The 13346-nt window shown below is 41.8% G+C and overlaps 1 protein-coding gene and 1 long non-coding RNA gene across 2 annotated transcripts; both read left to right on the top strand.

Moving 5' to 3' along the window:
* The first annotated feature begins 537 nt into the window (after nucleotides 1-537).
* Nucleotides 538-8153, top strand: LOC138675295 (hepatitis A virus cellular receptor 1 homolog). Its single transcript, XM_069763384.1, has 3 exons — nucleotides 538-637; nucleotides 6472-6810; nucleotides 7781-8153. The coding sequence occupies exons 1-3, from the start codon at nucleotides 565-567 to the stop codon at nucleotides 7909-7911; spliced, it is 543 nt and encodes a 180-aa protein (XP_069619485.1). The 5' UTR covers nucleotides 538-564; the 3' UTR covers nucleotides 7912-8153.
* A 1034-nt stretch (nucleotides 8154-9187) lies between these two features.
* LOC138675294 (uncharacterized) lies at nucleotides 9188-12122 on the top strand. The gene is made up of 4 exons (XR_011320659.1): nucleotides 9188-9518; nucleotides 9708-9813; nucleotides 10099-10135; nucleotides 12021-12122. It is a non-coding gene; the product is annotated as an uncharacterized lncRNA (long non-coding RNA).
* Nucleotides 12123-13346: the final 1224 nt, after the last annotated feature.

Genomic DNA, 13346 nt, shown 5'->3' with positions numbered 1-13346 from the left:
ATGATTTGACTCTCGCTAATGTGTTGACTTAGGTTACGATGACATCTGCATGACCTGACTCACATCGCTGATTAGATCGCTGGGGCTCGGCTAGTGCGTGTGATGTCACACACCGCCTGGAACTGGAACCATATGGTGTCACATGTCTAATGGAACCACCTCATGCTGTCCGTTTCTCAGCTACTCCTCTATACAAAGCCACTCTACCACACAGGGGTCCTCTGTTCTTGTGATTGGTGGGGGTGTCAGCCAAAAGATCTAATATTTGTGTTCATGCCCCAGATTTTGCTCCGAATAGAAAAGTTTGGGGTGCTTTTTTCTGGTTTTCGGTGAGTTTCTCACATATTTGGTACTAGATCAGGGAGTCCAAACTTTTACAAAATACAGATGAGATATCTTCGCTTTATGACCACAGCGCATTGTGAAACGTAACCTTTTAGTCAACATTTCGTGTAACTATGTACTGTGGTGAGAAAAAGGATATGAGCGGAGACCCCACAAGCCCCGTCGTAGAAAGAGCAAAGAGAACTGGTCTCGCTGTCTATACTACAGTGACACGACGACATGTCACCGGGGAGCGAGAAGAAGACAATGAAGACCTCTGCAACCTTCTGTCTCTACTTCTTCCATCTTGTGGGTGAGTAATTAAACCTCGGGATTTGTGTCCATCAGTCGATTAATCTATGCTCCTCTTCACCTTACTACCTTAATATTTTTTACCTTATATGAAAAATGATGATGTATGGGCATGGATACAGGAGGTCGGAGTTGCTCACTTTTTCCGTGTTTTCCATCTGGCCCTGACAGGCATGGCGACTTCTCCCAATCACGACTTCTGCCTGCTTAGTTTGCAACTGGGACACATTTGACTGCTCATATTTTTAGCACTATCTGCACCAATTACCAACCTACAGCAACGTCTCATGCTGCTGCTAATAACTGTAGAATATACTAATATATTTTAGAACAAAATTTAGAACATAATAATGACTTGTGTGCATCCTAAAAAATAAGTGCCCACTGTTGCCTCGTAGACTGTAATAATGTCCCCTGTATGTCACTTACAAAGTAATAAGGCCTCTTGAGCGCTCTCTTAAAAAGTAATAATGCACCAGAGTGCCGAGTGTTTCCCCTTAACAGATACTAATGCCCAGGGTGTCTACAGTTCCACTTCATGATTGATAATGCCCAGGGTGTCTACAGTTCCCCTTAATGAGTATTAATGTCCAGGGTGTCTACAGTTCCCCTTAATGAGTATTAATGTCCAGGGTGTCTACAGTTCCCCTTAATGAGTATTAATGTCCAGGGTGTCTACAGTTCCCCTTAATGAGTGCTAATGCCTTTGTCTCGAAAGGCAAAGAACGTTAGTGGAGCAGGGAGCACCAACCACCACAGGTTAAACCATATTTGTGTCCTGTGGATGTCAATACAGCTAAAAGTAGTAATCACTTGTCCATCAGATTGCTTCTCCACTCTGCTTTGAATATTGATTTTAGTTGGCCAAGGATGGTCTTAGGGTATTTGCCCAAAATCCTATTTTTCTAATATCGGCCCAGTAGATTGGAATCACCTAGCTACACACACACACACACACACACACACACACACACACACACACACCTCTATCAATACCAGTAGGTGGCTAGACTGCTCATTCATGAAGAAGTTGCAGCACCTGAACCCCTTAAAACAAAAAAGAAGCAGTGAAGGTTATTTGGCACTAGAATTATAAATGGAACATGGATGGATATTTCATTGGTGTCCATGTTCCTCATGTTACAACACTGAGGTACACAAAGACCTAAAGGATTACAATCTATACCCAAACCCTTACTCTGAATCCAATTTTTGGGGCCATAGTTACTGGCTACAGATGTCTGGTGCCCACAGGCGAACAGGTGGATCCCGCAAATGGGCTCCTGTTCAGGAATGGACCCTTCTCCATCCCATAAGAGCAGTAATATAGTTAGTAAATAACTTGGCACTCAACTTAGTGGATCGTGATAATAAAGAAAAATAATTTTATTACTTGAATAGCAGCTCAGCATAAACGTTTCGGTCAAACATTTAGACCTTCTTCAGTAAACTGCATCATAAATTTATAACAAAACATAATAATGTCAAAAAACAAAACAAAACAATTAAAACAATAAGGTAAATCTCATAATTTGATATGTGATGGATAGGAGGGTAGGGGAGAGAGGTAGGGATGAGGTAATATTTTTACATACCAGACTGCTGGTATAATGGAGAGAATAGGGCACTGATATATGTAGATAGGGTCCTATGGTGGAGTTTTTGCAGGACCTCTAAGATTGAAGCAATTATCCTAGGATGGCGAAAAGAGCTATGTGAGGGGGTGTGTCGTGTCGAAGCTAGATATAGGACGGACATCAGTATACTAACCAAGTAAGTAGAACGTGTGCGTATTTCCGTTCCAAATAGGCTTGAGAGATAATAAGCTGAAATGTAGTAGATAAGTATATTGAAATATCATGTGTAGAAAGATAGACCTAAACGTGAAAAAATGAGTATTCTCACCTAGTATAAATAACTTAAGAGGTACTGGAATACTGCCAAGAAGCACGGGATATGGAGAAATGTCCAACTGAATGGCTACAAAAAGGAAGGAAAATAAAGATATACCACGGCTATAGAAATAGTGAGCCTTATAACAATAATGATTCTCACCCTGGAGTTATATAATCCTGGCCAAAAGGGTGGTTACATATAGGCACAGAGTACCGGAGACGCAGTGAAAATCTAAGAAATATGGAGACAATTATAATATATATTAGGTGGAAGCTGTAATAAGAACAAACAGCCATCATAAGGGGAAAGGAGGCTCACCTAATGCACAGGGCTTTGTAAGAAGGCTTCAAAAGGCAAGTCTCATAGGGAAGGTGCGCTGAGGATCCGTTCCTGCACAATAGCAGGATGTTAGATAGAATGTGAGGCGACAGATGTAAATAAGCATAGGCTTCTAAGTGACTCACCGGTATAAGATAGGTAGGAGGTGAACATCAACGCGGTGTCCGCCGCTAGTTGAATGCCCCATCTACATAAGTGGCAAGTATAAGTAGCAGTGGGGCGGGGTTACCTGTGTGGCCGAAACCGGAAGTGCGTCATGAGTGAAAGGAGGACGCATCCAGCCTGTGTGTGGGAGCCCAGAATTCTGGGAAATGTAGTCCGGGGATCGCCCGGGACTGGAAGTATGTCACAGGAAGTGACATAGACTTCCTGATACACATGCTAATGTGGTTGCCATAGATGCGGGAGTGGTCACCTGATCGCTAATCTAATGTAAACAATGGGTGCATTAGGTATAGTACAGAGGGGCATACATGTAAATAAGGCTATGTTCACATTAGCGTTGTGCGCCGCTGCGTCGGTGACGCAACGCACAACGCACGCAAAAACGCACGCAAAAACGCTGCATTTTGCGACGCATGCGTCCTTTTTTGCTGAAATTCGGACGCAAGAAAAATGCAACTTGTTGCGTTTTCTTGGTCCGACGCTTGCGGCAAAAAAGACGCATGCGTCGCACAACGCAACAAACAAAAACGCATGCGTCCCCCATGTTAAATATAGGGGCGCATGACGCATGCGTCGCAGCTGCATCGCCCGATGCAAACTAGCATAACGCTGAACGTAGCCTTAGAAGGTGTAAATAGAAGTGTATTCACAAAAGAGCAAATAAACAAATGGGTATTACAGTGAGAGGTTTTCACATATCCACATATTTATAGCAGTGCAGTCGGGTAGGGAACGGAGGATGGGAAAGTCCAAGGAGGGGGAGGGAGCAGGCAGTGACTTGCATGATGAGTGTCAGTAAAGGCGACTCTGCAGAAAAAGACAGGCATATTAGTATTTAGCGTACATCCCATATTGTAAATACATAATGGTAAAGAATTATAACCATGGTGTCTAGATAATACTTAGATGAAGGCCAGGGGATCATAATCTCTATTCAGACCTTTTGGGGCTAGGGTTTGCAGCTCGTGAATCCAATATGCCTCCCTCTTTTTCAGGAGGTGGATTCTGTTACCCCCCCGTCTGGGTACTGGGATATGTTCTAACACCTGGAACCTCAATTGGGATATGTTATGGCCCTTAGAGATAAAATGAGATGGAAGTGGTAATAGCAAATTCTGACAGCGAATGGTCGACTTGTGCTTAGAGATGCGAGTCCTTATTGGCTGAGTTGTCTCACCAATATACAGAAGACCGCATGGACATTTAATAGCATAAATTACAAACGATGATCACAGGTAAAATAACCTTTAATCTTGTACCTTTTGCCTGAGTGGGGATGATGGAAGACCTCCCCCCGAATTACACTGCTGCACTGATTACAGTGCAGGCATGGAAAGGTACCATGCTTAGGTTGACCAAGAAAACGTTGTGTCTTATCCTTATTGGTCCCCAGGTCCGCTTTAACTAACGAGTCACGGATGTTCGAAGGGCGTTTATAGCATGGCAGGAAGTGTTCCTGAAATTCCGGAATGTGAGGATGGGCCGTACGTAATATATTCCAGTGTCGTCTGATGGAGTGATGTAAAATGTGTACATATGGATGGTATACATGCACAAAGGGGACTCTTTTGTTGGTCGGGGGACGCACTGTAGTGGGAGGATTGATGGCCTCAGTTAGTAGGTCAGGGGGATAACCTCGTTCTCTAAATTTGGAATACATTTCATCCGTCCTTATTTTGAGGAGATTGGGTTCCGTGACTATCCTCTGTACTCGTTTGAACTGGGACTGAGGGATAGATCTTTTTGTATTATATAATAAGTTATTTATACTAGGTGAGAATACTCATTTTTTCACGTTTAGGTCTATCTTTCTACACATGATATTTCAATATACTTATCTACTACATTTCAGCTTATTATCTCTCAAGCCTATTTGGAACGGAAATACGCACACGTTCTACTTACTTGGTTAGTATACTGATGTCCGTCCTATATCTAGCTTCGACACGACACCCCCCCTCACATAGCTCTTTTCGCCATCCTAGGATAATTGCTTCAATCTTAGAGGTCCTGCAAAAACTCCACCATAGGACCCTATCTACATATATCAGTGCCCTATACTCTCCATTATACCAGCAGTCGGGTATGTAAAAATATTACCTCATCCCTACCTCTCTCCCCTACCCTCCTATCCATCACATATCAAATTATGAGATTTACCTTATTGTTTTCATTGTTTTGTTTTGTTTTTTTGACATTATTATGTTTTGTTATAAATTTATGATGCAGTTTACTGAAGAAGGTCTAAATGTTTGACCGAAACGTTTATGCTGAGCTGCTATTCAAGTAATAAAATTATTTTTCTTTATTATCACGATCCACTAAGTTGAGTGCCAAGTTATTTACTAACTATATGATTGCTGGTGTGGGAAACCTTTCTTGAGCACCGACACAGCTGTGCCACGATATACTTCACTATAAGAGCAGTAATGTCACCAATGTCACCACTCTGTCAGGTTACCTGGGGCCATTGGCTCCTTCCCTGTCCTTGATGCTAGGGGCAACTCTAGCTATCCCTGCTCCCCGGATTACTTCTGATGGTGAAGACACCGGGGCAACGAACTTTGCTGAACTCCTGGTTCCAATACATCCTATCCATCCAATGTAGCCTATATCCGTCTACCTCCCCCACTCAGGGAAGTGGAGAGTTATAGTGTATGTATATATGCAAACCAGAAAAACAAGGGAAGACGTATAGGGATAAATGAAAATACCAGACAAATATGCACTCACAGACTACAGAGAGGAACACCAGGGAGAAAAGGTTGGTGAACAAAATAGGAGAGGATGAGGGATTGCACACAGCAAGAACTCTACGCAACAGTCGCAACTTCTCCAAACGCCTCTACCAACAACTGACTCCTCCACTCCACACCAGACAGTATAAGACTGACACTGACAATCCAGATTGCCAGAGACGAATATATATATAGGAGAGGCCAACACTGAACAGCTGAGATCATCCGCGCAGGAAGCTTCAGAGACTCTGATCTGGACAGTTTAACCCCTGCACTGCTAAGAAAAACCTGAAGGAGAAAAGCTTCTAATCAGCGCAGGAGTACGTGAAAACAGACACTGCGGTCTTCTGGCTCCTCTCTGTAGCGGTAAACCCGTGACAAGTACTTTTCACAATACACTTGATTCACTATGTACAGACAGAAGCAGCATCTGATCATTCATTTAACAAACTTCACAATGTATCATTACATAAATTTGTGAATTAGGGTAATGAAATATTTGCATGTAGATGTAGTTGAACAATGGACCCCCCCAAAGTTGATGCTTCGGGCGGGCCAATGGCTTCCCAGCCTGACACTGGTTTTATGGATGCAGAAATTGGCTCAGAGAAAATGACTCTTATCAATGGCCATTATTTTGCTTTAACAAAAAATGTTGTGTGTTGCGTAGTTTAAACATAAAACTTTTTCCCCGCAGTTGTGGCCGTATCGGGAGAAGTTGTCACAGGATCCGTGAACGATGCTCTAATCTTACCCTGTACTTACACTGTTCATAAATATCAATACCACATGTGCTGGGGACGAGGCGAATGTTCATTTTTTAGTTGCAATAATGGGATCATCTGGACTAATGGCCAAAACGTGACCAGGAGGAGATCTGACCGATATCAGCTGCTGGGGAACATTAATCAGGGGAACTTGTCACTGACCATCACCGGGGCCACTAAAAAAGATGAAGGAACCTACTGCTGCCGTGTGGAGATCACTGGACTATTCAATGACAAGAAGACAGATGTAGAAGTGACGATACTAGAAGGTGAGAACTAGCTTAACCCCAATTTGTTAGACTATGTCAAGGAAATAAGAGGATATGTACCATTGGGTCAGGGCACAGTCCCAACAAGAGGTCCATGCATGATGAAAGATGAATAGTCACTCAAAACCTAGGTATCGGCAGCCGATGAAGCATATTTGAACAGTTATAGATGTGCGAATCAATTTGATTCAAATTAAATTTCGTTAGAATTTTTAAGAATTTTCTGAACTCGGTGAATTCGAACAATGTGCAATTACCTAAAACGGCCGGCACCATGTTACACATTGTAAAAGATCGTATCAGCCACAGAAATATTACATGACACTGAGCAGCACTTTCCCATATACCTTCCCCTAGCAAATCACATGGTATGTAACAACCAATCAAGAAGGACTATCATAGCCAGTATAAAAGCAGAAGAAATGAATGCAGGAGTCATTTTGGGGTGAATCCACTAAGACCACATCTGAGCTCACCCATAGAAATAGGGAGAGACATAAAACACCGAAGAAACTCTACAGATAGTGTGCAGGATAGAAGGGTTGAACGATTATTCAATTAATAATTTCTGGGATAATTGATATAAAGTTTCATCAAGGACAGATCTTGTGTGGTACCTCACCTCTATCATCGTGGGTTGTTGCTGTATACCTTACAGCCACATACGCTGAACAGCCCAAAGGCCAGTTATGCTGATAACTAAAAACTGGAAATATGTACAGTATAGTAGTGATTATAGGGCTACTTGATGACCTATCCCTAGGAGTCTTGAAGAGTTGGCCTTCTTCCATGGGTAAATGTCCCCATAATCTGTGTGACTGTAGTTTACACAGCCTCCTAGCCAAACACAGTAAACAAATGACAGAAGAGGGAGAGGAGGGAGATGCTGCTGCATTACTAACAGTTTGGATGGCCGCCCACCCCACTTCAGCAGAATCTACAAATATTATAGATTATTTTCTCTTTTCAGTGGACAGCGCAGCAAAGATTGGCGTTAATAATCCAGAACCAGGATTCATAACCACAAGGACGACCATGTATAACACGTGTAAATATAGCGGACGCATCTGTTTTGTTATATCTTGGCCAAGTAAAGTATAAAGGGAAGAAAGGGGGCACAACTTTTTTTTTTTTTTTTAAATTTCACATGTCCTCTTTTCCCTTGATAGATAATTTATCTAGCAATCCTGTATCTTTCACGACTCCGGGAACTTCTGACTCCTCAAAGGTGAGATGTTTCTACTCGCAATACTTAGTCTATAGACGTATTGCACAAAAACATTGAAAATTCAGACAAAATGACTGCAACTAATAAAGTAGAACCTTATGAAAATTAAGGCTTAAAGGGGTATTCCCATCTCCAAGATCATATCCCAATATGTAGTAGGTGTAGTAATAATAGTATAAGCAAATACCTTCAATTAGAAATGCAGTATAGTTCTTCTGATTAGCCATGTCCCTTACCCCATGTGCAGGACATTACAGTAGCATAGACATCCATGGTTTCAAACACTAACAACTATCTAGCTAGCTGTATATGAGTGGTCGTAACCATGGATACCTAAGCTATGCAATGCCCTGAACATGGGGTAAGCAACATAGATAATCAGAAGAACTATACTACATTTATAATTTGAGGTATCTGCTATTATTAATACTACAGCCAACCCTTAACCCCTTAATGACTGCCAATACATCTTTTAACTGACCTGAGATATAAGAGAATAGCCTCCCCATACAGATGACAATCCAGCATCTGTCGGCTGTACACTATAGCTGACAACTTGCTGTACCAGCCACGATCAGTATTTGCACCATCTAAATCTGTTTAACCCCTTAGATGCTGCTGTCAATAGTGACTACATCATTATAAATGGTTAACAGAGTGTGGGGGCTTCTTCTTTATCCCAATTGGTGCCCTCAGATCATGATTTTGTTGTCCTGATGTTTGCGATGGCAATTCATGACCAAATAGCGGCCTTAGAGTCTGACGGCTGTAGTAATCTGTTCAGAAGTTAGCGACATTTAGGTGGTAAAAATACACATTTTCATTTCTGTCATACCACTTTGCATTAATTCCTGTAAAGCACCTGAAGGGTTAATAAACTACCTGACCGCAGTTTTCAATATGTTTAGGGGTGCTGTTTTTAAAATGGTATCACGTTTGTGGGTTTCCCAATATATGAGACCCCTAAAGTCACTTCAAACATGGATAAGTCCCTAAAAAAATAAATTTTGTAAATTTCTTTGAAAAAATGAAAAATTGCTGCTACATTTTTAAACCTCCTAAAATGCTAACAAAATAAAATAACATTTTACAAATGGTGCTGATATAAAGCCGACATGTGGGAAATGTTATTTATTAATGGTTTGCTGTTGTATGACTATCCGGATTAAAGGGATAATCATTCAAATTTAGAAAATTGCTAATTTTTTAACATTTTTCTAAAATTTTTGATATTTTTTATAAATAAACACAAAAAATGTTGAACAAAATTTACCATTATCATAAAGTATAATGTGTCACGAAAAAACAATCTCAAAATCACTGGGATTTGTTGAAGCGTTGCAGAGTTATTACCACATAAAGTGGTCACTGACCATCACTGGGGTCACTAAAGAAGATGAAGGAACCTACTGCTGCCGTGTGGAGATCACTGGACTATTCAATGACAAGAAGACAGATGTAGAAGTGATGATACGAGAAGGTGAGAACTAGGTTAACCCCAATTTGTTAGACTATATCAAGGAAATAAGAGAATATGTACCATTGGGTCAGGGCAATTTCAAAAATTTGGCTCGGTCACTGAATTAGATGCGGCTTCCACCAAGGAAATTTGTATAGCAGTCTGGGAAGATCTAAAGGGGTTCTATTTTTACTTTTCATTTGTTTCTAGGTGACCGCATCAATGGAAAAACCATCATCCATCACCACAGTTGTGATCGCGGGCGTTTCTGGAGCAATTTTCCTTGTCTCTTTGATGGGAGTCATCATATACATATGTAAGTAGGGATAATATGGGGCATCATATGGAAATGCCTGGCCGGAAAATGTGACTCTAAGCTGAGAATTTTCATATAGTAATTAAAAAGTGAACGGAGCTGCAATACCAGGAGCAGCCAGTGGATAGAGGTGGCGCTGTCTGTTTGTCATGAATCAAATTTAGGGCTGTGGGGTTTGTAGAAGCAACTGCGGACCCTCTGCTATATATTTATTTTACACAATACCCTATTATTATCAGCTTTACATCACTAAAGTACTTGGAACCCCATTTTTTGTTTTTCCAGGTAAATATCGAAATGGGAAACACACAGAAAAAGAAAGGTAAATTTCAGTTTTACTGGGTGTGTATACTTTATCAAGTATTTGTTTTATTAATCAAATAAAAAATTTTTTCCTGTAGTTTTGTTTCTACCTTGCATCTGTCCTCTCCATTTCTTGCTCTTATCCTTTTAGACCATAATTACATTATTAGGCTCCGTCAAATTACGTCGGTGCCAATCCCCATCATAAATTAGTTTCTGCTTTGGATTTCTGCTGCAGATTTAAAAAAATAAAAAAATCTGTTTCAGAATTGTGTTCCTAACTCAAAATTCTTGCTGCCTGTAGTGACCACTAGGGGGAACTTGGTATGCACTGAGTATACATTGCACGCCATGAGCTCCCTCTAGTGGTGTTTAAAGGCAGCAGGATTTTTACCATATAACCTTGGATTTGGAGCTCGTTTCAGAAAAATTCAACTCTTTCCTTGTGTTTTTTTGTGTGTCTACCTTTCCATAGGTAGCAGCATGTTACATGTATCCCGTGCTGCTGCCGTGATGTCCTTTGTTGCTATTAGTCACCTACTTGTGGTTAGGCTGCGTCTAAACCACAGCTCTCGTCACAAAACTTCTGCAAAAGTTGGTCACGTGTACAAATTGTCAAGTCTGTCAAATGCCATTAATCTGCAATTATGGGGTTAATCTACAAATTTCTGAAGCCGTGTGGCCACCGTACTGCGACCCCGCAGCCATGGGCTTTCAGTCAGAGGCGCTGCTTCAATCACTGCTCAGTACAGTGAGCGGCAAGTGTAATCACGCCCACGGCACTGACTAACAGCTGTTCATCAGTACAGACCTGGCTGTCAGTCAGTGCTGGGGACCTGGTTGCAGCCACCGCTCACTGTGCACTGAACGGTGACTGAAGCCACGCCTCTACGACTGAAAGCCGGCGGCTGCTGGGAGGAATAAAGTTAATTTTCTCCCTGCAACGAGACAACCAGTGCAGCAGCTTCAAGGTTTAAGAATGCTAATAACATGCAGATTAACCCCTTATCTACATACTAATAGCGTTTTTTGACATACCAGGTCCCCTTTAAGGTTGTTTGGGTCCGCTGCACCATGCTTGTGTATTTGTATTGAGGCCTATTTAGACAGGTAAGCATCTTTGCCTGTTTTTTGGTGTTTTTTCCCCTTTAAGGTTGCCAGAGTGTGTAATACTGTGCTTTGAGTATTATACCATGTTGCACTATTAACCCCTTTTCGACATTGGGCTTAATAGTATGCCCATGTCGGACTACCCCTTTCCGGGAACATGACAGCTGCTCTATACGGCCAACATGTGCCCGCAACAGCCGTGGGTGGAATCGCGATCCACCCGCGGCTGTTAACTAGTTAAATGCTGCTGTCAATCTCTGACAGCGGCATTTAACTCGCGATTACCAGAAGCGCGTCACTAATTCTGCCCATCAGTGACCCTGTCACATGATAGTGAGTAACCAATGGGTCGGCCTGCATCTGACCTCTATGGTTATCATTGCCATGAACGCCGTCCTATGGGTAGGTAGGGAGAGGCACGGACAGTCCATGCACTGAGATCCGATGATCACGGACGTCTGAAACAGCCCCAAAGAGTATGGGGATGTTCGGCAAAAGTGATGAACTAAAAGGCTCTGCCAGTAAACCCTGCAGAGACAAGTTGTGGCCTAGAGAAGTGGTCATAAAGGTCAGGGCCGGAAGGAAAAGAAAAAAAAAAAAAAAAAAAGAAGATTCCACCTGTCTGTTACAGGAATTAACTAGAATTCGCCACTGGGAATGTAAAGGGAATAAAAGCCTGTAAAAAGCAAATGGCGCCAAAGTTTTAACAAAACCCAATTGCAAAAATGATTTTTAATCCTAAATACATGCATTTAAGAAATAAAAAATAATGTATTTTATATATTTTTACGTAGCACGTCGCCTGTCATAAACATAGAAGCTCTGGAAGCGACGGGGAATGAAGCCACAGAAAATATCTATACGTGATAGAACTACATGCATGCTAAGAAGAGGAGAGGAGAGAAAAAAAAAAAAAAGGCGCACCATTCCCGAGATCCCCCGAATTCTGCTCCGTAGACTGAGGACATAGTGTATCTATCATATACTATATAATACATGGCCTGTATTACATGTGCTCTGTGCTAGGGGGGCGCATTCAACAATGTTCTTCATGTTTAGTGGCACCATACATACAAAGCTGGTGTTAAGGGGTGGCAACATGGGCAAGGATACATTTCCTAAGAAGCCCCTGAAAATGACCCTAAGGCTGGGGGGGGGGGGGAAATCACTCCACCACTGCCATTTTACAGTAGTCAGGGGCTGAGCCCCCTTCTGCCTGACAGTATAGGAAGGCAGGAAAAAAAGGAAGGCAGGAAAAAAAGGAAGGCAGGAAAAAAAGGAAGGCAGGAAAAAAAGGAAAAAAGGGAAGGAAGGAAGGAAAAAAAGGAAGGAAGGAAGGAAGGAAAAAAAAGGAAGGCGGGAAAAAAAGGAAGGCAGGAAAAAAAGGAAAGCAGGAAAAAAAGGAAAAAAAGGAAGGAAGGAAGGAAGGAAGGAAGGAAGGGAGGAAGGAAGGAAAAAAGGAAGGAAGGAAGGAAGGAAGGCAGGAAAAAAGGAAGGAAGGCAGGAAAAAAGGAAGGAAGGCAGGAAAAAAGGAAGGAAGGCAGGAAAAAAGGAAGGAAGGCAGGAAAAAAGGAAGGAAGGAAGGAAGGAAGGGAAAAAAAGGAAAAAAGGAAGGAAAGTCCAATCCATTAAGCATCAGTGTGCACCTATATGATAACAGCACTAATGCGTTTCAAGTCCATAGTCCGATAATCCATAGCTCTCTATTTTTCTGGGCCTCTGACTGAAGATATTTCAGGACACTACATGAGGGATGAGCAGATTATTTTTTGGGCTCCACAAAATATACTTTAGCCCCCCTCTCATCCTCACCACATGGAGTAATTATGTATGCCTGAAATTTTTGCAACATTTTACACTTTAGCATTAAAAAAAAAAAAAAAAAAAAGTGTTAGACTAAACACAAAAATTCCCGAGTTGAGATTTTGACAAAGTATTGATTTTTGAGGGCATTTACATTTTTGTAGGTAGTCAGATAATCGCCCTTTAATTGTAAGTCTCCACCATTGTGCAGTCGATGGCCCACCATGGGTTGGCGGAGACCACCGCAACATGCAGCCATGCCCCTCTCTTCTATGCACGTCATGTCCCCCAAGATGGGAGAAACCTCACACATTCGT

Source organism: Ranitomeya imitator, chromosome 4, assembly GCF_032444005.1.
Source record: "Ranitomeya imitator isolate aRanImi1 chromosome 4, aRanImi1.pri, whole genome shotgun sequence".
Lineage (NCBI taxonomy): Eukaryota > Metazoa > Chordata > Amphibia > Anura > Dendrobatidae > Ranitomeya > Ranitomeya imitator.
The sequence above is the reverse complement of the archived record's forward strand: the minus strand, read 5'-3'. Positions and strand labels throughout refer to the sequence as shown.